The sequence below is a fragment of the Leguminivora glycinivorella genome, chromosome 27 (assembly GCF_023078275.1).
Source record: "Leguminivora glycinivorella isolate SPB_JAAS2020 chromosome 27, LegGlyc_1.1, whole genome shotgun sequence".
Lineage (NCBI taxonomy): Eukaryota > Metazoa > Arthropoda > Insecta > Lepidoptera > Tortricidae > Leguminivora > Leguminivora glycinivorella.
In genome coordinates this window covers 6,043,920-6,062,177 of record NC_062997.1, presented here as the reverse complement: position 1 = coordinate 6,062,177, position 18,258 = coordinate 6,043,920, and the positions used below count along the sequence as shown (strand labels likewise).

Genomic DNA, 18,258 nt, shown 5'->3' with positions numbered 1-18,258 from the left:
GACATAGCCCGACTAACTGGCGCGGCGTTTCGTTTTCGTTTGGCGTCGGAGAAATGGTGTCACCATGATGGACAAAATCAAGAATGTGTATATTCGGGGAAGTTTCAAGGTAGCACCAATAACCGAAAAGCTGACGGAAAAACGTCTGAGGTGGTACGGCCATGTACAGAGGCGTCCAGAAAACTACATGGTTAAGGTAGCGCTCGATATTCCAACGAGGAAGCGAGGACCATGGAAGACGCCCGCCCACCTGGCTGACGACGGTTCAACGAGACCTGAAAGACCACAATATAGACGCCGATCTTGCGCTCAATCGTGCAGAATAGAAGAAAAGGACGGGGAAGGCCGACCCCAAGTAAATGGGACAAAGGCCTAGCAAGATGGTGATGTTTGGCGTCGGAGAAATGCCATTCGGCTACGCACGCTGTAATAGACTTTTAGGCCAATGAGTACTTACATGTGGAGAGATACACGTTATTTCTGAGTCGCTTCGGCTGTGGCGGTACGATCAGAAGGTCCAAGTTGAGCGTGCCCCCGCAAATCCTGTAAAAAGCAAACCAATGTGGCTTTTCTACAAAAGGGTCCTTTTTTTTATTTTTTTTTAATTTATTGAAAACAAAGATTACAGTTATACAGTTTCTAGTTTTTTCGCCAAACTTACGTTTAACGGCGAAATGAAGCACTCATTTTCAAAGTTAGTACCTTAAATTATATTAAAAGACTTATTCTAGTGTTAATAGATCTTAATGTTTCAAGTGCAATAAGTACGTTTTCCCCTCACTAGCTCGGAAACACGTGTTTTGTCCTTTAATACCAGCTGGTGAAAACGCATTTTATCCACTAGTGGGTAAAGTAATTTGACCTTTAATAAAGTCAAATTAACTGCTTTAAAATTGATAAAAGTAGGTGAATCCAGTAATTAAGATGATTTACCACCTGTGGAACTACTAGAAGCAGTGATAAACGCATTTTTTGCGTTGTAGTTTCCTCGCTATAGTGAGGGGAAAAGTTTTGTGTTACACTCGGGTGCAAATGTATTTTATTTCTCGTGTGTTAAAAAACTCGCAAGTTTATTAGGATTCTATTCTCGAACCACTCGCTTCGCTCGTGGTTCAACTATAGATTCCTTACACTTGCTCGTTTTTCAATTCCACACTCGGCGTTAAAATACAACTTTGCCCCCTTGTATAACAAATAACTATTAATGAAGCAAGTTGCTATGTTACCAGATATATATTTACTGTTATATATAGTGCAAGCTCGGCTTAGTTTGGGGCTATATGTGGATCTGTGTTAAAAAATACCTATAAATGTCTACATCATCCAAAATTCGCAAGTACCTTTCACCAGAAACCCAATAGCGACGGCTTTTTAGGGTTCCGTAGTCAACTAGGAACCCTTATAGTTTCGCCATGTCTGTCTGTCCGTCCGTCCGTCCGTCCGCGGATAATCTCAGTAACCGTTAGCACTAGAAATCTGAAATTTAGCAGCAATATGTATATCAATCACGCCAACAAAGTGCAAAAATAAAAAATGGAATAAAATGTTTTATTAGGGTACCCCCCCTACATGTAAAGTGGGGGCTGATTTTTTTTTCATTCCAACCCCAACGTGTGATATATTGTTGGATAGGTATTTAAAAATGAATAAGGGTTTACTAAGATCATTTTTTGATAATGTAAATATTTTCGGAAATAATCGCTCCTAAAGGAAAAAAAAGTGCGTCCCCCCCCCTCTAACTTTTGAACCATATGTTTGAAAAATATGAAAAAAATCACAAAAGTAGAACTTTATAAAGACTTTCTAGGAAAATTGTTTTGAACTTGATAGGTTCAGTAGTTTTTGAGAAAAATACGGAAAACTACGGAACCCTACACTGAGCGTGGCCCGACACGCTCTTGGCCGGTTTTTTTAATTTATTCAGATTATATATATTTTTACACGTAATCAACCTTAAAGCAGCATGGATTTTCCCAAGTTTGAAGTTAAGCGACACATTTATTTTCCTAGAAGAAAAGCAGCCTAAGGTGCATTAAGGTAATTCCGAATGACAGAATTGCTCAGGTAATTCCGAAAGCGGAATGTTGATACCTATGATGGAAATTATGGTGATTTTCATGCGTCTTTCGTAGTTAGACGACTTTCGGAATAGGGATGACGACTACATAAAAAAATGGCATTCTGTTTAGTCCGTCAGTTAGATCGGCCAAAAATACTGAACACATATTTTTCGCTTTTTCTAATTAATGAAAAAATACAAAGATATAGAGCATCAAAGTTCCAGAGTGGGGGCTTGTGACGTCACTTCTAAGTAAAAATTGTACCTAGGCGTGACGTCACGCGAAACTTCAACGCACTGTACCGTCGTCATTTTTCGTTTACGAGAGAAAAAAAATACGTGTCTAAAATTCTTTGATAATCTAACAGACGGGCTAATTAGTTTTTTTTAGTCGTCTCGCCTATTACCCTAATGCACCTTATTGGTATTTACCTGTATTTCCTAAGATGAACCTCGCCCGCTCTCGTTCTTGTATTACATTTCTTTAGATATTTTTGAAACGCCGCCTCTGAAATAATAGTACAGAATACAGATTTTATTGTTAAAATAATAGTACATTACTACAGAGGCCGGGACAAAGGGGGTTGCCGGCCGAAGACATATACTCCGTGTTGTTATTGTTTTCCGTTAAATTCGACACGCAGGTTCATCATCAGGAACCACCCTGTATATCGCTTTTTGTTAAATTCGTTTCCATACATAATAAATGGATTAATTAGTGTGAGAGGACCTTAATCATAACATTAAAGTCATTGTCAAGTGTTTGACGGCACATGTCAAAACAAATAACAATAGGAAGTGGTAAGGGATGTCACACACGTGTCCAGTAAATATTTTTATTTTTTTAATAATTTGATAACCGTAAGTGCGTTTTCACATTATTCGATCCGATATCGGATGTAGGGCCGATATCCCATACACTTAAGCCGCCATCTTTGATTTTTGCCTTTGAAATCTTTCCGACATCCGATATCGGATCGGATAATGTGAAAACGCACTAAGAGTTAAGAGGCTAGTTTCTTAGAGAAATTAATTGTATTTGATCTAAAGAACCTTCCCTTAAAGTTAACGGGATTCAAAAAAACAAATTGTAGATATGAGGATGGGTTTGAGGCGGGCAACCCCATTTCCCGCCGAGGTATGTACAGTGCTTTTCTCAAACATGGTATGAAATAAATACTAAATGATTAACACTAAGCGGCCACATTTGCATTTATTTACATTGACATTTATAAATAATATGTTCTGTTAGTAGGTTAACACACACACACATTTTCTCTAACATAGTTTCTGTATAAGCGATCATACGTTCTGTTTAGTTATAAGACCTAGTTATTAATTTTCCCCTCACTAGCTCGGAAACACGTGTTTTGTCCTTTAATACCAGCGGGTAAAAACGCATTTTATCCACTAGTGGGTAAAGTAATTTGACCTTGAATAACGTCAAATTAACTGCTTTAAAATTGATAAAAGTAGGTGAATCTAGTAATAAAGATGATTTACCACCTGTGGAACTACTGGAAACAGTGATAAACGCATTTTTTGCGTTGTAGTTTCCGCGCTGTAGTGAGGGGAAAAGTTTTGTGTTACACTCGGGTGCAAATGTATTTTACTTCTCGTGTGTTAAAAAACTCGCAAGTTCAGGATTCTATTTTCGAACCACTCGCTTCGCTCGTGGTTCAACTATAGAATCCTTTTACTTGCTCGTTTTTCAATTCCACACTCGGCGTTAAAATACAACTTTGCCCCCTTGTATAACAAATAACTATTTCTGGGTGCCCTGAAAACCAGTGCCGCGTCTATAAGACACGGTATTCGCTGAGTGGCATCCTATTTGGTGTACTAGTTATTAAGTATTATGTACTTGTTTTTATTATGTATCTGTATGTCAAATAAATATTTTCTATTCTATTCTATTCTATTCTAAAATAAAAACTTTTTCTCAAACATGCAATGAAATATTGTCTTTACGTTCCTTAAAATGGGCTGGGAAGTATTGCTTTTAGGGCGCAACAACTCGAGAGGACTGTAAAGGGATTTCATATTATTTTTTAGGCCTAGGCCTGCAAAGTAACTTTTTTTTATAAAATATTGTCCTTTAGAGTATTTTTTTTTATTTCATTGTATGTTTGAGAAAAGCACTATACATGCCTCGGCGTGAAAACGGATTCCCGGCCTCGTATCCCTATATACCCATATACCCACTTGCTGCACTATACCATCCGTATATACCCACTTGGCCGGAAATCCTCATTTTCCCGGCCTCTGATGTAATGTACTATGAATAGTTACCGTTATTTTCCCCGATCAACGTTCTGGGGTCTTGCATGAAGGGGGGTTCCGACATGTTTAGATTGTCCAAGTCTTCTTTCTCTTTCTCGTTCTTCGTGTATCTAAAAAGATGTTGAAATAAATATTGTTGTGACAAAATTATTTTTGGAACCCCCGACGCAAAAACGACGGGGTATTACGATTTCACTAGTCGATAATTCGTGTGGTACACAGCATACGGGGAGTCCCCGCAGGCGACATAACAATCAATAAAAGTGATGAAATTTAATTGGTCGCTAATCCGTTCGGTATGCAGCATACGGGGAGTCGCCGCAGGCGAGATAACAACCAATGAAAGTTACTATTACTATTTAATTTCTCGAATGCGGGTCCTGTGGCACGCGTTACAGAAATCTTTCGTACCCCGAATGCGGACCCTATAGATAGACTAATGAAAACGTTTCTCCGAATGCGGATCCTGTGGCATGCCTTCCAGAAATCTCTCACACCCCTAATGCGGACCATATCGGCTAATGAAAACGTTTCCCCGATTGCGGGCCCTGTGGAACGCGTTCCAAATCTCTCGTACCCCGCATGCAGGCCCTATCGACTAATGAAATTGCGCCGTTTGTTTTGACATGTCAGTGTCTGTGGTATCCTACTCCCGAATGGATGAACCTTATATATACAAGGTGCTCGCGAGGAACCCATATAACTTTAACGGCATATTCTTGGTCACATTTTAAGACTAAAATGTCATATAAACTTTTCTAGATTTCGTCTAGTTACAGAGTTATTGCCAATTAAAAAAAAAACATTTCCGTATTGTTACTCAGTAGAAAAGGTCTTCTTAACGGCGCTGATGCGCAATTGTGAAGCATAGTCTCACAGTCGTCATTGATAGATGTCAAAATGTGACAAGAAAAACTTCCAAAAAATTTGGTTTTTAGAAAAATAAATTAAGAAACTCATTTTAATTGCCAACTTTATGGATAAAAATTACTTTTTATGTGAAAATACGTCCAAAAAGTAAAAAAAAAAATTATTTTCGCGAAAACATTTCAAATTCATATAACATTTTTTCTTTCTTTTGGCCTCAGAAACGCGTGGTTCAAGTTATGCGGGTTCCTCGCGAGCACCTTGTATAGATAGTTTTTTTTTCTTTGAAAGCTGAATTTGTCAGCAGTGTTCTTAGTCGTGTTTGATGGAAATAGGTCCACTATTTAGGGTGTTTTTCAAAATGTTAATCTTGTTAGGCACTGGTCTAGTAATCTATGAGCTATCGGTTATAAAAACGAACAAAAGATAAGCACTCTCGTGCAAATAAAAGAGACACTGTGATTTTTATAGTTACTCGTCCATCTTTTATTCGTTTTTTATAGCCGATAGCTCATAGCTTACTAGCTCGCGGTGGGACCAGTGCCTAAGGTTATGGCATGCGCGGATCCAGGGGGGGGGGGTCATGGGGGTCATGTCCCCCCCCTGGAGATACAAATAGACCACGTGACCCCCTGGGGCCTGGGCCTTTACCACGTGACCCCCCCCCCCCTGGGCACGAAGCTGGATCCACGCTTGGGTTATGGTGCCAGCTGTCATACGTACTGGTTGGCCTTCAAGAAATTCTCCAGTTCTCTGATTTTGGCGTTGATCTCCTTATAGAAAGCGCTTCTTACGGCATCCTGCTCTGCTTTGATTCTCAGCATTTCTAGATGTTCCTTCACCATGAATACGAAAAGGTCTGAAAAATAATAGGAAATTTATAAGCACCAAAGACGGTACGGTGGCCTAGATGGCGTTACACCTTTGGGGGACGCTCGGCTAGATGGCGCTATAATATTAACATTTGACATTTTAACACATATCAAGCTAAGAATATGGCCCAATTTTTCAAAACTGATGTTTAAAAGTTTTAAGCTTCTGATGAGAGATGGCAGTCTACTTAGTCGGTCCTAATATTCTGTCACTGTCACCTTATTTTTAAATTTAGAACATAGTTTTAAGAAAATGATTTTGGATTCCATTTTTGAATGTTTGACAATTATTTTAAAACAAAAAACAGTCATTTGCTGTGATTGTTCACGATGGAGTGGACATTAAAGGAAAACCGAATAGCTGTTTTAGCGTTGCACCGCTGTGGGCACCCGCCAAGTACTCGTACCATTTTCAAGTTGCTCAAAAAATTAAATATAACGCTTAAGTTTGTGTACCGTACTATTGATAGGTAGGTACAATGAAGTCTCTAGTGTTGAGGACAAAAAAAGAACTCGCCGGCCACGCTCCGTAACCATCTGTCTGTGATGAAAGCGACCAAGGGCCGTATAGCAAGAAATCCTGTCCGAAAACAGAAGTTGATGGCTTTGCAGATGGGTGTCAGTAGGAAAACAATCAAAAAGATTTTGAACGAAGATCTTAGTCTACGAGCATACAAAAAAAACTGGCCAAGAGCGTGTCGGGCCACGCTCAGTGTAGGGTTCCGTAGTTTTCCGTATTTTTCTCAAAAACTACTGAACCTATCAAGTTCAAAACAATTTTCCTAGGAAGTCTTTATAAAGTTCTACTTTTGTGATTTTTTCATATTTTTTAAACATATGGTTCAAAAGTTAGAGGGGGGGGGACGCACTTTTTTTTACTTTAGGAGCGATTATTTCCGAAAATATAAATAATATCAAAAAACAATCTTAGCAAACCCTCATTCATTTTTAAATACCTATCCAACAATATATCACACGTTGGGGTTGGAATGAAAAAAAAAAAATCAGCCCCCACTTTAAATGTAGGGGGAGTACCCTAATAAAACATTTTTTTCCACTTTTTATTTTTGCACTTTGTTGGCGTGATTGATATACATATTGGTACCAAATTTCAGCTTTCTAGTGCTAACGGTTACTGAGATTATCCGCGGACGGACGGACGGACGGACGGACGGACAGACAGACATGGCGAAACTATAAGGGTTCCTAGTTGACTACGGAACCCTAAAAAGAGTGGGCACTTGCTTAATGAGCGTCTTAAAACAATAGGGCTTAAAAGATCCCCTTACTCATTCCTCTATGATTATACTGTGGCAAAAGTTACCTGTGTATCTGTTAGCTACTTCTGCAGCCAATGCATAAGACCTGGATGACTCGCTCAGTAAATCCACCTCGGACTTGGCAGCTCGCACACAAACGCAGCTACCGTCTATGGTCTTTGGCAGTTTCAGACCAACGTTAAGAGCTGGGAACTCTAGCTCCACTGGTACTCTGGAAAAATAATAATTCATTTTTAACCCCCATCGCAAAAACGACGGGGTGTTATAAGTTTGACGTCTGTCCGTCTGTCTGTCTGTCTGTCTGTGTGTGTGTGTGTCAGTCTGTGGCATCGTAGCTCTCGAACAGATGAACCGATTTTGATTTAGTTTTTTTTGTCTGAAAGCTGAGTTAGTCTGGAGTGTTCTTAGCCATGTTTCATGAAAATCGGTCCACTATGACGCGGTCGGGGCTTTTTTCAAAATTTTAATTTTGTGGTTAGGTAATTAAGAGTTTCACTCATTAATTTCCCCGAATGTGGGCCCTGTGGCATGCGTTCCATAAATCTTTCGCACCCCGAATGCGGACCCTATCGACGAATGACAACGTTTTCCCGTATGCGGGCCCTGTGGCATGCGTTCCATAAATCTCTCGCACTCCGAATGCGGGCCCTTTCGACTAATGAAAACGTTTCCCCGAATGCGGGACCTGTGGCACGTGTTCCAGAAATCTCTCGTACCCCGCATGCGGGCCCTGTCGACTAATGAAATTGCGCCATATTGCGTGGACGACGGGCACGCGACGGCGATGCGATGCGACGCGGCGCGACGAAATTGAACATACGACCTCTATGGAAGTGTCATAAGTGTGCCATTTTTTAATCCCCGACGCAAAAACGAAGCGGTGTTATAAGTTTGTCGTGTCTGTCTGTGTGTATGTCTGTCTGTTTGTCTGTCTGTCTGTGTGTGTGTCTGTCTGTGGCATCGTAGCTTTCGAACGGATGAACCGATTTTGATTTAGTTTTTTTGTCTGAAAGCTGAGTTAGTCGGGAGTGTTCTTAGCCATGTTTCATGAAAATCGGTCCACTATATCACGATCGGGGGTTTTTTCAAAATTTTAATTTTGTGGTTGGGTTATTTTCAAAGTTATCCACCCGACTTTTTTTGTAACATGGGTATTTTTTACGCGATTCATACTCAGAATCGAGAGCTCTTTCGATCCTGATAGGAGAAAAAAAAATGTCCCAAGTTTTCCATACATTTTTACGAACCTTCCATTCCGTTACCACCATACAAAATGTATGAAAAAATGGTAACGGAATGAGAAAAAAACCTTGGGACACTTTTTTTATCCTATTAGGAATGAAAGATCTCGCGATTCTGAATGGAAAATACATAAAAATTCCCAAAAAAAAAAAAAGTGGGGTGGACATGGACAACTTTGAAAAAAATGACCTAAGTGGGCGACAAGTGAATAAACCTACATACATAAAACCTATAAATAAATGCACCTAGTGCGAGATACCATTTAGACATTAACCCCCTTATTCATAAACGTCCACTAAAGTTATCAAGCTGATAAAGTTCGTTTGTCCCTTTCTATCACAGCAATACGTCGGAAAGGGACAAACGAACTTTATCGGCTTGATAATTTTAGAGTACGTTTATGAATCCTTATTCAGGTTGATTCGGGTTAATCTCGAATGTTTACAAATAAATGGTTACGCAACTTGCTTTTATAACCACAAAATTAAAATTTTGAAAAAACCCTCGACCACGACATAGTAATTATGAGCGATTTTCATGAAACAGAACACTCCCACTCAGCTTTCAGACAAAAAGAACTAAATCATAATAGGTTCATCCGTTCGAGAGCTACGATGCCACAGACAGACACACACACAGACAGACAGACAAACAAACAGACAGACAGACACGTCAAACTTATAACACCCCTTCGTTTTTGCGTCGGGGGTTAAAAACAGCAAACTAAATCAAATCCAGCAATCTATTCAATATTTATGATTCAAAATCATCATTTATAGGTAAAATCTACGAGCCAGCTTAAGACAAGTAAAAATTTGTATGAAATTAATTTGCACTCTTGTGGATAAAATGCAATTTTGCTTTCTGTTTTCGAATAGCAAAGAGAGCCATTACCAGTTGGTGTGGCGAAAATGTATGTATTGTATGTGAACTCACGGTTCCGGTTCCACAGGTTTCTTCTTCCTAGTGGGCATGCGCACAGCGACCCATATGTTCAGCTTCAGACCCTTGAACTCCCGGTTATAAGTGGCCAGCTTTATGGACTCGAACTTTAGGTTCTTTTCTAAGTTGCGCAGGATCATGTAGGACGCGCACTGGATGGTCTCTGAGAGTTGCTCGCGCAGTTGTAAACGGACCTGTGGGACAGTATAATAAAGAGTTACAGTATGAATTTTCTGAGATGAACTTTTCGCTTTAGCCGTAATCTGTTAAACAAAGGCCTTTGTGTCTATTGTTGACGGCGGCTAGCTCCCGTTTAAACGGCACGTGCTATAGTCTCAGTGTAATTAGAAAGCAACTATCATGATAGTAATAAGGTTCAAATTTATTAAACAGTTTGCAGTATGCAGGTAACTTTTTCTGAAGATGACAAAACGTGTTATCTCCGAAAGGGCTTTTTATGGATTTGAAATCCTTCCAACATCGGATCGGATAATGAGAAAACGGATTAACTCTCTATAATACTCGATTCTCTTTGCTAATATCGAGTAGGATTTGTCGAGCGAAACACCGGCAAGAAGGGCAACTTACTTCATTGTAGCTTTGTAGTTGCAACGGTGTAAACTGCTTCGGGTTTGCCACCATTTCTTCGAGCATTAGCATCATCTGAAATGAAAGTTTAATTACTTTGAGTTTGAGCTTGAGTTTAAACTTCCACCCTCCATTTTAGGGAGGTAGGGTGGTTAGAAAGAGACAAAAAGTAGCCTATGTCACTCTCCATCCCTTCAACTATCTTCACTTAAAAAATCACGTCAATTCGTCGCTCCGTTTTGCTGTGAAAGACAGACAAACAATCCGACACACATTTATAATATTATATAAAATAAAATAAATAAAATAAAAAAAGCTTTATTTGTTCCACACATACTTAAAACATAAATGAGAAATAATTGGCAATAAGAGAAAAAATAAAATTAACTTAAAATAAATATGTGGGCCCCTTTCGGGTAAAAGCCTCCCCCAAGGAATTCCACTCCTCTCTGTCTTGAGTTGTCTCTGTCCATTTTGGACCTGCCGTTGCCACTAATTCGTTGCAATAGTTATTTGTTATACAAGGGGGCAAAGTTGTATTTTAACGCCGAGTGTGGAGTTGAAAAACGAGCAAGTGAAAGGATTCTATAGTTTCTATAGTCGAAAATAGAATCCTGAACTTGCGAGTTTTTTAACATACGAGAAGTAAAATACATTTGCACCCGAGTGTAACACAAAACTTTTCCCCTCACTATAGCGAGGAAACTACAACGCAAAAAATGCGTTCATCACTGCTTCCAGTAGTTCCACAGGTGGTAAATCATCTTTATTACTAGATTCACCTACTTTTATCAATTTTAAAGCAGTTAATTTGACTTTATTCAAGGACAAATTACTTTACCCACTAGTGGATAAAATGCGTTTTTACCCGCTGGTATTAAAGGACAAAACACGTGTTTCCGAGCTAGTGAGGGGAAAATAATATTATATAGCCCATGTATAATATTAGTACGGGTTAAGGCCATGCGTTTGCGGGTTCTTTTTTTTTGTTTCTGCGTCACAAGTGTTTGTTTTCTATTGGTACGATAGAGGAATAAGAAGGAAAGAGTTGTAAGATACATCAATAAATTAGATAGACGGGGCATCAGGCCGGGGTGCAGGCAGACCAAAAAGGAGATGGCGGGACGACCGGGGGCCGATTTTTGAGTCTCACTGTCACTAAAATATCGGTTGAAAACGGTGAATTGCCTATTATTTTCAGTGGCAATTTTCTGAATTCGAACGCCGTGAGACTCAAAAATCGGCCCCCTGGACGCATTCTACCCAAAATGGTGGGAAAATGCCGACAACAGGGTCGAGTGGAGAAAGCGAGGGGAGGCCTTTGCCCAGCAGTGGGACACAAAAGTGGCTAATTAAAAAAAAAAACAATAAATGCAAGTGATATGCAGTGATATCTAGCTAGCTAGAGTCAACCACGCGTCAACTAGCGTAAATTATCAGTACTGCTACTTGTCAATAGATGTCGCGACGAATAAAAAAATCTCAGTACTCTGTTTTCAATTCCTTCTGCTTGTAATATAAGTTGTAAACTGTTTTAATATTAAATTTTTGGAAAACGAGACACTGTTGACACCTAGTGTGAGTGATACTGATAATTTACGCTAGTTGACGCGTGATTGACGCGTGGGTGACGCTAGATGTCACTACAAATAACTTGCATTTACTGATGTATACTCTTTCGTTACTTAATTCTTCTATGCATGGTACTCTACTACCATTTAAGGCTACATTCTTACCGGTAACGCCTCAACGCACCGTCGATCCAGCTCATCCGCATCGCAAGCGTTAGTTTTCTCCCAGACGTGCAGGTATGTGTTCATCTGTGTGGGTACACGGGGATCTGGCAGGCCATCGCAACGAAGGTATTGTTGCCACTGTGAATTAAATAAATAAATATTATAAGACATTCTTACACAGATTGACTGAGGCTCACGGTAAGCTCATGAAGGCTTGTGTTGTGGGTACTCAGACGGACATTTCTCCGAGCGTTTCAACTTTTTTGATTTCGGTGGCAGCATTATTACCCGAACCCCGTAAGCGTAGCATAGGTTTCCTTTGTTTCTGGTAGAAATCCGCGACTTCTATTTAAATTGACAGAATTTCATGTGACTCTTGCAGGATTCACGTAAAAATGCTGCCACCGAAATAAAAAAAAAATTAAACGCTCTGAGAAATGCCCAGACAACGATATATATAATATACAAATACTTATATACATAGAAAACATCCATGACTCAGGAACAAATATCTGTGCTCATCACACAAATATATGCCCTTACCGGGATTCGAACATTAGGAATTGGTAAAGGCTGTCACACACTCACGTGTTCAGTAATTATCTTAATTTTTTTAATAACTCGATAACCGTAAAAGTTAAGACGCTTGTTTCTTAATACCTAAATATATATATTATATAACACTTACTTAACGGAATTCAATAAAAATGGGGTGAATTTACATAGTTCTTTTTGTAATATTTCAAATAAAATTGTGTAAACCAACCTCAGCCATTCGCTGCTGATTGTTGACATATTCGATTTTCTCCCTTTCAAATTCTGGAAAATAAGTAGCAGTTTAATTAACATTAAAATTTGGTAAAAAATCGTGGTATTTAAATAAAAAAAAAAAGTTATACAGTTAGAAGTATACCGACATCCATCAAACTAGGCTAAGAACACTACCGACTAATTCAACTTTCAAATAAAAAAACAAACTAAATCCAAATTGGTTAATCCGTTCGGGAGCTACGATGCCACAGACAGACACACACACAAACAGACAGACAGACAAACGGACAGACAGACACGTCAAACTTATAACACTCCGTCAAAACCTGACGCGGCGTCTTTTTCCATACAGTTGGCCCGACGCTACGCTCGCGAGACGTTATTTGTAGTGACATTTAGCGTCAAGCACGCGTCAAATAGCGTAAATTATCAGTACCACTACTCGACACTAGGTGCCAACGGTGTTGCGTCTGCCAAATATGTAATATTAAAACTGTTTACAACTTATATTACACGCAGAAGGAATTGAAAACAGAGTACCATTGATACCATTGTAATATTAGCTAAAAATTGTTGAGCATTACACTTTCTGTTCGTCGCGACATCTGTTGACAAGTAGCAGTACTGATAATTTACGCTAGTTGACGCGTGATTGAAGTGTGGATGACATTAGATGTCACTACAAATAACTTGCATTTACTGATGTATGGAGTTATACTCTGTCAAACAAGTCTGTCAGTAAATAAGAACAAAGAAAACTATATGCATCCTTTTCTTTAGGGTGCTAGAGAAAAGGATAACTATAGTTTTCTTTGTTCTTATTTACTGACAGACTTGTTTGACAGAGTATACAACTCTTCCCTTACTTATTTCTCTATGTAGATACTTACTAGAAAACAGTGAACAAGTCTTCTGCAATATATCTCTCCTTATCTCTTGTTCCTTATTATCTTTGGCTAACAGCTCTGCCCTCTCTCTCGCCAGGGTTAGTCTCTTCTCTTTCGCACCCGCCAGGATGGCTTGCCTGAAACGAGACAGGTATAGAAAGCTTCGCTTCTAAGGTATGAGAAGTTATGCTTCTGTCTTTTGGAAGCATTTTTGAAAGAAACGTAATGTTAATATGTTATCCGTATCACGGTTTTTGATATCTTTTTTTTTTTCAAATACTTATAGGTATTTTTACTGTTTTCTAATCAGTATCATGAGTTTTTTCAGTAGAAAGTAAATATGTATATGTATATGAAATTCTTGGCATTTCCCACTCATATTATTGGGTTGGTAAGAAAGTAATGAGCGAATCATAACCAAAATTGTAATTTTTATTCAATTTATTATTTTAATCATTTATCAAAAAAATATAACGGCCTTCGTTATCTACTACTTGTCTTCATCGTTCTGGTAAAAAATGAATAGCATCGGCGAAGAAGTTCTTAGGTTTAGATTAAAAAAACTCAGCTATGTACTGTCGTAGATGGGCTTGATCATCGAACTTTTTTTCATTCAAGGCATTGCTTAGCGATCTGAACAATGCGTAATCCGTAGGTGCCAAGTCTGGATAGTACGGTGGATGAGGTATCACTTTCCAACCTAGCTCCAATAGCTTTAGCCGAGTCACTTTTGCAATGTGTGGGCGAGCATTGTCGTGTAAGAAAAAAACTTTAGCATGCTGTGGACGATTCTGACAGATTTTTTGGTTTAAATTTTCAAGCTGATTACAGTATACTAATGCGGTAACAGTCATTCCACTTGGTAGGAGTTCCCAGTGAATAATACCATGAATATCCCACCAAACGGACAGCATAACTTTTTTCGGGTGAGGCTCTGTTTTTGGTGCCTCTATTCCTTTTTCGTTTGGAGCTAGTCACTGACGTTTGGGTGTGTGATTTATAAATATAAGACCCATTTTTCATCTCCAGTGATAAGATGGTCCAACCAGTTGAATGTGCGGCGAAAAGACAGAAGTTGTATGCAGATATTGGCACGGCGGTTTAGTTGATCTCTATCAAGTTCGTGCGGTATCCAAACACTGTATTTGTAGTTTTTTCCCAACTCGTGTAAATGTGTTTCTATGGTGACATGAGAGCAGCCTAACTCGGTAGCAAGAGTACGACTCGTTAGCCTCGGATCTCCTTCAATTAAGGTTTTTAATTTGGCTACATCAATCTTCACCGGTCGACCAGACTTAGGTTGATCTGATAATGAAAAGTCGCCACTACGAAACCGCTGGAACCATCATTTCGCCGTGGCCTCAGACACAACTTCAGGAGCAACACGCTGACATATATTACGCACTGCTTCGGCGGCTGAATGGCCAGACTGAAATTCATATAGTAAGCAATGCCTTACATGCACTTTTAATTCGTCCATTTTCTTCCTTATATTAGCTCGGCGACAGCTAGTGAATGACTGACGAGAAACTGTGCGACTCGCCCTTTACATACTTTCGACCATAGAAGATTCTAGAACTCTCTCAAAAATTTTATGTGGAATTCAATCGATCGCTCATTACTTTCTTACCAACCCAATAGAATGAGGAAGCACACTAACATTCTATCCCGCCAGGCGGCGCCTGTTCAACTGCCTAGGCATGTCACTGTCATTAATATGTGTGTGATAGGAAAAAAAACATATCATCGTCTCGCTCTCACGTATACAATTCTTTATCTGTGCAATGGACTTATAAGGTGGCGCCATCTGTCATAACATTTGAGTGTGCCTCCTCATTGAAATTCATGATTCTGAGTACAAAAAATAAAAAGTAAAATCTACAATAAAATATTGAATTTCGGATCTTCGGAATTTTGGATCCTTTGAAAGCAACGATTATATTTATTTGCCATTTATGTCTTTACTGATGGCTGGTAATAAAATAATTGCAAAACACTGATATGCTTTAAAAATTTAGTAATAATGTTATTTTTGGGATCCTTATTATAGCAGTCTGTGCTTAAGTTTTTTGTAGATTACTTATATTCGAAATATTGTAAAACTAAAAATCTAATGAAGTGCAAACCCGCTAAAAGTCTCAAGATAATAGTAGTTTATCTTAGTCTTTAAATCTACTTATAGTTAATACACAGTAATCATAGTAAACTACACAGTACACTGAGAGAAAATACAACCAGTTTTCATGTTCGTTCAACAAGTTTTTTGGTTAAAATAGCGCCTACGTGCTCTTTGGTTCAAACAACAAGCTACTTGTCATTTGAATCGGCAATATATTTGAATCAACAAGTCGATTTTATAAAAACGACCTGACACATATTGTTTTAAACATACGTTTGGCTGATTCAAACGGATAAACCGCATGCAACAAGTCGAACTTGTTAAATTCACAATGCAAACTCTCAGTGTAGGTAGTTACTCACATGAATCCGTACTATCTAACTACCTTAGATACAATAACTTAATACAATGACATGAAGTAGGTACCTATGAACATTATCTACAGCACAGAGGAAAGAGTAGTAGCTCCATACATCAGTAAATGCGGGTTATTTGTAGTGACATCTAGCGACAATCACGCGTCAAATAGCGTAAATTATCAATACCACTACTTGATACCTGGGGCCCGTTTCTCGAAAGGTACAAGCCTTGTATTACAAGTGCGCGAACTGTCAAATCGTATGGGTTGTCATGGAAACACACTTGTAATACAAGGCTTGTACCTTTCGAGAAACGGGCCACAGGTGTCAACAGTGTCGCGCCTACCAATAATTTAATATTAAAACAGTTTACAACTTATATTAGAAGCAGAAGGAATTGAAAACAGAATACTAATTTAGTGCAATAGTATTATTGTAATATTAGCTAAAAAATAGTAAGCATTAGACTCTTCGTTCGTCGCGACATCTATTGACAAGTAGCAGTAATGATAACTTACGCTATTTCTTCTATGTATGAAGGTACTGGAAATTTTTCCTAGCTACAAAAACACAGTAAAATAGTACAAATAGAAGAGAGAAAAGAGGAACAAACTTCTCTGCTTCTTTCTCGGCGCGCCATTCTTCTATTCTGTTCACGAGCCACTCTTCTCTTTGCTTCTTGTTCATTTTCTTCCACTCTTTGGGCTGTTATAATAAAGAAGTTAGAGCTACCCTATCTTTTTGAAATTATGAATGGGCTTATCCATGGCTATATTATTTCATAGTTAGTTCTTTACCCTACAGTGATTTTACTCTTCACGAAGAGATGCTTCGCAGAAACATTAACTTTTTTTTGTAATTGAATATAATTTTTCGTGTTTGTGTTTTTTTTTAAGTTTTAAGTAGGTATATTATTTTTAATTAATAATAAAAGAGGATAGGGATGACGACTATATAAAATGGCATTCTGTTTAGCCCGTCAGTTAGATCGTCCAAAAATACTGAACACATATTTTTCGCTTTATCAGATTAATGAAAAAATACAAAAATACAGAACACCAACATTCCAGAGGGGTCTTGTGACGTCACTTTGAAGCAAAATTTGTACCTAGGCGTGACGTCACGCGAAACTTCAACGCACTGTACCGTCGTCATTTTTCGTTATACGAGAAAAAAATATGTCCAAATTTTTTTTTATAATCTAACTGACGGACTAAATAGTTTTTTTAGTCGTCTGGCCTATTCTTCAAGTATAATTAAACTAAAGTTTGAAGACCAAATTGTAAGATTATCTTTTTGTATTTTTTTCTTGCACAAAATTTTTAGCACAAGAGGATGGCGACGAGGCTTGGATTCCCAATTTTTGAATCTTGCCCATTATAAACGGTCAAGCAAATCCTACTCAGAACACCCAGACAGCAACTGCGCAAAATAGTAGGATTAATGACAGGACACAACACACTGAACAAACACCTCAATAACATAGGTATAACCGATAGCCCCATGTGCAGAGCGTGCATGGAAGCAGAAGAAACCACCAAACACTTTCTTCTAGAGTGTAAACAGGTAGAAGTATATAGGAACAAGTACCTAGGTACGCCGAACACACTAAAAGAGGTATTTACTATTTAGCAACCTGAAAACACTGCTAGGATTTGTAGAGGAGCTGGGGTGGCTAGAGTAGTGCTACCTCGTCAAATTCACGCATTAAAATTTTGAAAAAACCCCCAACCGCGACCTAGTGGACCGATTTTCATGAAACATGGCTAAAAACACTCCCGACTAACACAGCTTTCAAATAAAAAAAACTTAATCGAAATCGGTTCATCCGTTCAGGAGCTACGATGCCACAGACAGACACACACACAGACAGACAAACAGACAGACAGACAGACAGACACATCAAACTTATAACACCCCGTCGTTTTTGCGTCGGGGGTTAAAAATAGGCACAATAGTTGTCGACTTGCGGAAAATGCCCAACAAAACTAACTAACTAACGGTCAAGCAAATCTTGTCACTCAAAAGCGGTCACTTTGAAAAATGTAGGCTCACCAGCCAACTGCGGTTGACTGATTGACGTTGGCGGAATCATTGACGAGCTAAAAATGATCTAGCTATCAGTTAAACTTTTTTTTCCCCTCACTAGCTCGGAAACACGTGTTTTGTCCTTTAATGCCAGCGGGTAAAAACGCATTTTATCCACTAGTGGGTAAAGTAATTTGACCTTGAATAAAGTCAAATTAACTGCTT

General features: G+C 38.7%; 1 protein-coding gene across 1 annotated transcript in view; it reads right to left on the bottom strand.

The window, feature by feature from the left end:
• LOC125240216 (dynein axonemal intermediate chain 7-like) overlaps window positions 1–18,258 on the bottom strand; it is a 103,130-nt gene that overhangs the window by 69,572 nt on the left and 15,300 nt on the right. The window contains exons 7-17 of the mRNA XM_048148040.1: window positions 16,619–16,710; window positions 13,531–13,664; window positions 12,636–12,688; window positions 11,870–12,007; window positions 10,134–10,208; window positions 9,540–9,739; window positions 7,406–7,572; window positions 5,933–6,068; window positions 4,352–4,452; window positions 2,492–2,567; window positions 458–543 (exon numbers count right to left, since the gene is read on the bottom strand). Coding sequence (XP_048003997.1) covers window positions 458–543; window positions 2,492–2,567; window positions 4,352–4,452; window positions 5,933–6,068; window positions 7,406–7,572; window positions 9,540–9,739; window positions 10,134–10,208; window positions 11,870–12,007; window positions 12,636–12,688; window positions 13,531–13,664; window positions 16,619–16,710 — 1,258 coding nt within the window. The remainder of the gene's footprint in view (window positions 1–457; window positions 544–2,491; window positions 2,568–4,351; window positions 4,453–5,932; window positions 6,069–7,405; window positions 7,573–9,539; window positions 9,740–10,133; window positions 10,209–11,869; window positions 12,008–12,635; window positions 12,689–13,530; window positions 13,665–16,618; window positions 16,711–18,258) is intronic.